The sequence below is a fragment of the Tympanuchus pallidicinctus genome, unplaced genomic scaffold, assembly GCF_026119805.1.
Source record: "Tympanuchus pallidicinctus isolate F22 unplaced genomic scaffold, pur_lepc_1.0 scaffold8, whole genome shotgun sequence".
Lineage (NCBI taxonomy): Eukaryota > Metazoa > Chordata > Aves > Galliformes > Phasianidae > Tympanuchus > Tympanuchus pallidicinctus.
Window position 1 is genome coordinate 2,975,073 of NW_026294802.1, and position 6,651 is coordinate 2,981,723.

General features: G+C 57.6%; 1 protein-coding gene across 1 annotated transcript; it reads left to right on the forward strand.

Moving 5' to 3' along the window:
- Positions 1-1,576: 1,576 nt before the first annotated feature.
- On the forward strand, positions 1,577-5,831 carry TMEM121B (transmembrane protein 121B). The gene is made up of 2 exons (XM_052667893.1): positions 1,577-1,753; positions 2,024-5,831. Exons 1-2 carry the CDS (start codon positions 1,577-1,579, stop codon positions 3,104-3,106), a joined length of 1,260 nt encoding a protein of 419 aa, XP_052523853.1. The 3' UTR covers positions 3,107-5,831.
- Positions 5,832-6,651: the final 820 nt, after the last annotated feature.

A 6,651-nucleotide genomic window follows, 5' to 3' on the forward strand; every position in this document is an offset into this window, starting at 1 on the left:
CTGCCACCAAGGCACTGAAGTGTGATGGGGATGGCCCATGGGGAAGGGCAGCCCTGGGCTGTTGTGCTCAGTCAAGGGCTGTGGCCTGGCCTACGTGCAGCACAGGTGCTGTGCCTGTTCTATGCTGGGATGATTCCTCTTGTCCTTAACACTTTGAACATTTGTGTTCCATATGATCTGCGGTCACTGGCCTTCTTAAAAGGGAGGGGTTTTGTTGGCTAGCAGAAATGCTAGTAAAAATTAGAAAGAAAGGGCTCTTCAGCAGCATGAGAGTGCATGCATGCGTGGTCTCACCCTATGCACCACGACAAGGTGAGTTAGAGGAATGCAGTGCACACAAGAAGTGTAGATGCAAGGATGGATCTTGGCAAGGGCACACGAGCACGGGAAACAGTGTGAGAGAAGCAGGAAACATGGGTCCCCATCCCAGCTGCAAGAGTCCAAACAGCGTGGGGGACCTTGGGGAAGGCCTGTGGGCTGTACCACCTCCACACACTGCTTCCTAGGCCTGCAATGCTTCCAGATACCTTAGGGCTTGGAGTTCTGTCCCTCATGTTGTTCCTCAGTACTGAGCCCTATGTGTTGAGGAGCATATACCCATAGGAGTCAAGCTGTTTGGGATCATTCTCAGAAAGTGCAAGGGAGCAAAGGGCTGGGAACACAGAGCACTACTTGGGAATGCAGTGTGCCATGTGTGGTGGTGCCACAGCAGCTCATTCTGAGTGCTCTCAGTTGGAACCTGAGGGCTATTCACATCAACATGAATAGAATAACAGAATCGTTGGGGTTGGAAAAGACCTCTAAGATCATCCAGTCCAACTGCTGGCCCATCCCCACCATGCCCACTGAGCATGTACCTCTGTGCCACATCCACATGGTTCAATCTTCAGCATCTCCAGGGACATTAACTCCACCACCTCCCTGGGCAACCTTTTCCAATGCGGTATCACTATTTCCGAGAAGAAATTTTTCCAGATGTCCAACATGAAGCAACTGTGCCAGCAAGGCAGGCTGGGCAGAGCTAGCATAGCTGAGATCAGGAAATCTGCGTGGTATAAGCCACTTACTTGGCTGTGCATTTAACCTACAACAAAGTGAAAGCAAATAGCTCCAGGATGAGCGCTCCAGGTCAGCGCTCGGCTTCAGGCTGCGCCCAGACTGTGGCCTTTCACTCGGTCAGCCCGAGGGCCCGGGGGAGACCAGCGCCATCGAAGCCCCTCTGCTTTTCTGAGTCCAGTGCCGGGGCTGTGCCATACGGGTGGGCGGGCGACTACCCTCCCGAGGCTCCGTTCCCGAGCTACGGGAACAGCTGGGGGGGTTCCTCCCCCGACCCCTCCTGCCCCCCCGGCGCACAGCCGCTCTCAGCTCGCCCACCCCCAGCCCACCCACCGCCGCTGCGCTGCAGATCGGCGCCGCCCCCGGCCCCTCGCCGCGCCCCGCCGCCTCTCGGGCTCTTCCTCGGTGCTGCTGTCGGTCCGGTGCGGCGGCGCGGGGAGCAGGGGCGGGCCGGGGGCGGGTCAGGGGCCGCGGCGCGGCCGTCGGGCCCGGCGCGCCGGCTCGGGGGCCGGGGAGGACCATGCACCGCGCTGCCTCCAACCAGCGCTCGGTCTCCTCCTCCTCGGGTTCCTTCCAGCCGCCGCCGCCGCCGCCGCCGCCGCCGCCACCGCCGCACGCCGCCGACCGGCAGCCACTCTTCCCAGGGAGCTCCAGCAGCGGAGGTAGCAGGCGGGGCTCGGGGTCGAGCTCGGGCTCGGCGCGGGCCCGCCGCCCCCGCAGCCCCCGCAGCAGCCCGGAGGAGGAAGAGGAGGAGGAGGAGGAAGAGGACAGCATCAGCATCAGCAAGCCGCTGGTGCCGCCGCCCGCCGCCCCGCCGCCCGCCGCCGCCTCGCCGCTCCCCAGCAGCAGCAGCAGCAGCGGCGGCGGCGGCGGCGGCGGCGGAAGCCCGGGCCGCGGGATGACGGCTGCGGAGCTGTACGGGGCGGCGGCGGCGGGCGGCGGAACGGCGGGCGGCGGGGCGGCGGCCGGGGGGCTGCTGCTGGGGCCCGGCGGGGCGGCGGGCGGGCGGCGCTGGGGCTTCCAGGCGCTGTCCCTGGTGCTGCTGCTGGGGCAGGGCGCGCTGCTGGACCTCTACCTGATCGCCGTCACCGACCTGTACTGGTGCAGCTGGATCGCCACCGACCTGGTGTTGGCGGCCGGCTGGGGCATCTTCTTCTGCCGCAACAGCCGGGCGAGGCGCCGCGAGCGGCCCCCGCCGCCCCCCGGGCCGCCGCCGCCGCACCCGTTGCTGCTGCACGGCCCCCCCGGCGGACGCGGGGCCGGGGGACGCGGGGCCGGCGGCCCCCCCCGCGGCGGCGACTTCGCCTACGCGCACCTGGCCTGGCTCATCTACTCCATCGCCTTCACGCCCAAGGCGGCGCTCATCCTGGGCACCTCTATCCTGGAGCTGATCGAGCTGCGCCTGCCGCTGGGCACCACCGGCTTCCGCATCACCCTGGCGCTCTCCGCCCCGCTGCTCTACTGCCTGCTGCGGGCCATCGGCGCCGAGGGCTCCGGGCAGCTGCTCCTGCCCCCGCAGCCTCCGCCGCAGCACCGCGCCGCAGCCGCCTTCCTCGCCACCTGCCTCGATCTCCTCGACAGCTTCTCCCTGCTGGAGCTGGTGCTGCAGCCCAGCCGCCCCGCGCCGCTGCCCGCCCCGCTGCGCTACCTCCTCATCGCCGTCTACTTCCTCTGTTTGGCCTCGCCGGTGCTGTGGCTCTACGAGCTCAGCGCCGCTCGCCCGCCCGGAGCCGCACGCCTCGCCCTCCACCTGCTGCTGCCCGCCGGGCTGCTGGACGCGCCGCTGCTCGCGCTCCGCTGCCTACTGCTCCTGCACTACCAGCAGCCGCTCTCCCTCTTCATGCTGAAGAACCTCTTCTTCCTGGCCTGCCGTGGCCTGGAGGCTCTGGAGACCTGCTGCCTCCTGCACCCCACTGCCACCCTGCCGCCCTCCAAGTATGGCTCTGCTGCCGGGCCCCCCACCACCGCCCCGCTGGGCCACGGGCTGTCCGACGTCGATGTGGGCCCCCATGGTTACGTCAATGCTCTGGCTGTCACTGCTCAAGGCTGAGCCTGCTGAGCCCCGCCAGTCTCTCTGTGTTTCTGCTCAGGTTCCCTCTGCTGTGGCCAAGCGTGGGAAGGACATGGACACCCTGCCGGACTCCTGCTGCCCTCCCTGTCCTATAGACAATTCCGTCAGCGGAAGCTAGATGTGAAGCCTGCTACCTGCAGGAGTCCATGGCCGATCTTTCACCCCTGGAAAACACATCTGCCCCTCACCATGGATCCTCTTCTGTGCTTTTGCCCCTCCACACTGCCTGGAGGATCCCCACCCTTTCTCCTCCAACTCCCCGCCAAGACATTGTGTTGCATTGTGACCATAAAGGTTTGGTTTTCTTTTCTTCCCCTAACCAACAAGGACCAGACGCTCCCCAGTCCTTCAGGAACAACTGTTGACCAGCGATGAGATGCAAGAGGGGCCCGAGCAGCAGAGATGTGCCTTCTTGGTGCGTGCAGAACAAGAACAAACATGCTTGGGTTCCACCGGTCCCGCAAAGCCACCCCCACAACCCAGCAGAGCTGGGGAGACTGGGGAGGAGCAGCTGGGGAACACCTAGAAGCACGCCAGCCATCTGCTCATTTCAAGCCTTGAAGCCACTTCCTCTGAGCTGTAAATGTCTACCTCTGTGCTTCAACCTTTGGCATCTTACGTTGACTTCACGCACTAAAGAAACAAGTGAATCCAAAATGGACACAGTCGGGGGGATTGCTCCCACCGAGACACTGACTTCTGGTGAGAACAGGGTTTAGGCAGCCTCCTGCTGGCTTCAGACAGCAGCGCCCGCTTGTCGGGGCGCTCATTTCTCTGTGAATATGCATGTTTGTGGGATCAGTGTTGGTTTTCCTTTATGCAGCGTAGGGACTCCCTTTGTGTAGGGCGGGAGGGCTGGAAAGGTCCCTCCTGACCTTTTCCCACATCTGTTTGAGGGAGCAGCAGGGCAGCTCCCAAATGGCGGTGCGGGGCTGGGCGCTGCCTGTGGCCTGTGCTGGCTGAGCACAGAGCAGGACGCTCCAGCACCCTGCCCTGCAGATGTGCGTGGTTAAGGGTGGTGGGGGAGCGGTTGGTTGTACTTATTGTCTCATAGAAACACTTATCTTTGGTTTTAAGCTCCATGCATGCGTGGGGTGGGTTGCGGCCTGCTCTTCAGCCTGGCTCCAGCCGCTCCCCAAACTGGCTGCACCGAAGCAGGAGCACAGAGGCCATGTTTGGAAGAAGACCTTAGGCTCCCACAGGCCTCTTTTTCGCTCCCTGGCCAAGGCTGCTGTCATTGGCTTCCTGTCCAGAGCCATTTTTCAAGCTGTCCTGACGGCAACCGGCAAAAGAGCCCACCGCCTCCTCCGCAGAGCCAGCAGCAGGACGCAGGCACGGCCCAGTCCTGCCCACACCCACCTCTTCCAGGGCTCCAGCCCTTCATGCAGCAGACATGTTTACAGCAGTGCCAACTTCCAGCTCCCCCTGGCAGAACCACGTGCCCTCAGGAGGCCGACAAACCTCCAGGGCTCAGGAACGACGGGGTGACAGCGTTGCTCTGCTACGAGCTGAGAGCGTAGACCTGCTGCTCTCCCCCTGCCAAACAGAGCCGGCACAGACTCGGCTTAACTTTCCCACCAGTGCTTTATTTTTAACCTGAGACCTCAGGTGGGCACTTGTGTGAATTCTGGCCAGCGGCCTTCTCTTCAGTAATTCCTTCTTGTCTGGACAATCTTGGTGCTGTGAGTGACCGTGATTGTAAAACTAAGTACTGTGAACTTTTCCTATGTGATGTGAGCTGTGTCTAGGGGATGCTACTGTCCAGGGCAAAGGGGTGCAGTCGCAGGTCTGTTGGGGTTATGCAGAGGCTGGTTTCCTTGCACCTGCCTTTTCCAGCATTATACGGATAGTTAAAGCTCAGAAAGAGCTGCAGTACTGTTTAGGGAGAGCGAGAAGACATTGCATCTAGGAGTACTCCATGCTTCAGTCAAATGAGCATAATACGTGCCAAAAATATGGTGAAGGAAGAAAAAGCTATTCATCCCCAGCTCTGTTTTGCTGTTCTTATGGCGTGGTTCACGATAGCACCACAGTGAGTAGAGCATCCCTAATACACGCAGGCATAAGCATAGCTGAGACACTGGAAGAATCACAGCAGAATTACTACTAATGCTTCTTACTTATTCAGTACCCCCTCACAGCTGCTCTTTCAATATTGAGTGCCTTTTTCCATCTAAGACATTAGTGAGAAAATGGCGTATTGGAAACTTAAGTAGCCATGGCATATTCAAACCTCTGACTACATTGAAATTACACTTCAAATTTGTCCCCTTTTGCAGTAACTACCTGGGGCAGATGACACCACAAAATGATGATGCTGTCGCATCAAATTCCTCTGTAGAAAAAGTGGTTCTTTGTAGCCCCGTTACTTATAGGGTGTTAGAAAATGTGCTGTTTGGGATGTGTAAAGCTTCTGTAGCAGCTGATTGTACAGAAGCCCCCATGCAACTATCTACTGGAGGGCAGTGCTACCTTCCAATTACTTACAGAGAAGCAATTAAAGCTCTGCAGTCTCTCATTCATAAGCCTGCCCCACCTTTTAAACTCCCTTCTCTTTGTTAATTGAGCTCTCACGTCCATTTAGACCCTTCTGCTGCACAACAAATCTATCTGCAGAAGAAAGGGACAGTAATGCTGTCCAAGAGCAAACAATACCTCACCCAACACACCTTGCACGCCTACTATCTTGTGCCCAACATTAATTACTGGTCCAGGTCAATAACACTTTGCAATATCAAGTTGTGCCATATGAAAATATACACCCCTTGGGGTCCTGTTACAAGGCTTGTAGCAGAGCTCAGCTATTTAGCATTCTGTTGCTCTCCTCACAAAAAAAGAGACTATTCCCAGGATGGGAAAAAGAAGTGAGAGATGAGGCCTGCGGCCAGTGGACACTTGGCATCCCCCTGGCATTAATCAGAAGCTGTATTTTTTAAAAAGCAAGATTGTTAAAATAAAATTAGAAACTTGTGACTGATTCTGTCCTCTTTTGAGTCTTGCTGAGCTCTTCAGTTTTGCGTTCAGGGACCAACAGATGCATTATTGTTACTTGCTCTCCTCATGTTTGGTTGCTAAAAGTGTCTGGATTTTTCCCCTCAAACAAACTTCCTGTAAGTGAAAGTGAATTCTAAAAGCTGCAACACCAAGGGGACTACTTGAGAAGGGAATAATGAAGACATAAAAAAAAATCCAGATGACACTTCTGAGCTTCCTACTTAGATGATTCACAGAAGTGTATACCACTTGAAAAGAGCTCATGGGGAAAAAAAAACATATCATTTAAATGCTAATTACTGTAAGATAAAAGAAATTTTAAAAGCTGGGATCAGCAAGATGGCAATTATTCATACAATCTGAGAAATGAGTTCCCACTGGAGAAACTCTGAGCTCACAGCTACTACTTGCTTAGCTCCCAGTGGATTAGGTCCTGTGCAGAAAGGACTCCAAGGTAGTGCCAATTTTCATACAATAAGAAAGCTTGGAAAAGACCTCTAAGATCATCCAGTCCAAATGTCAGCCTATCA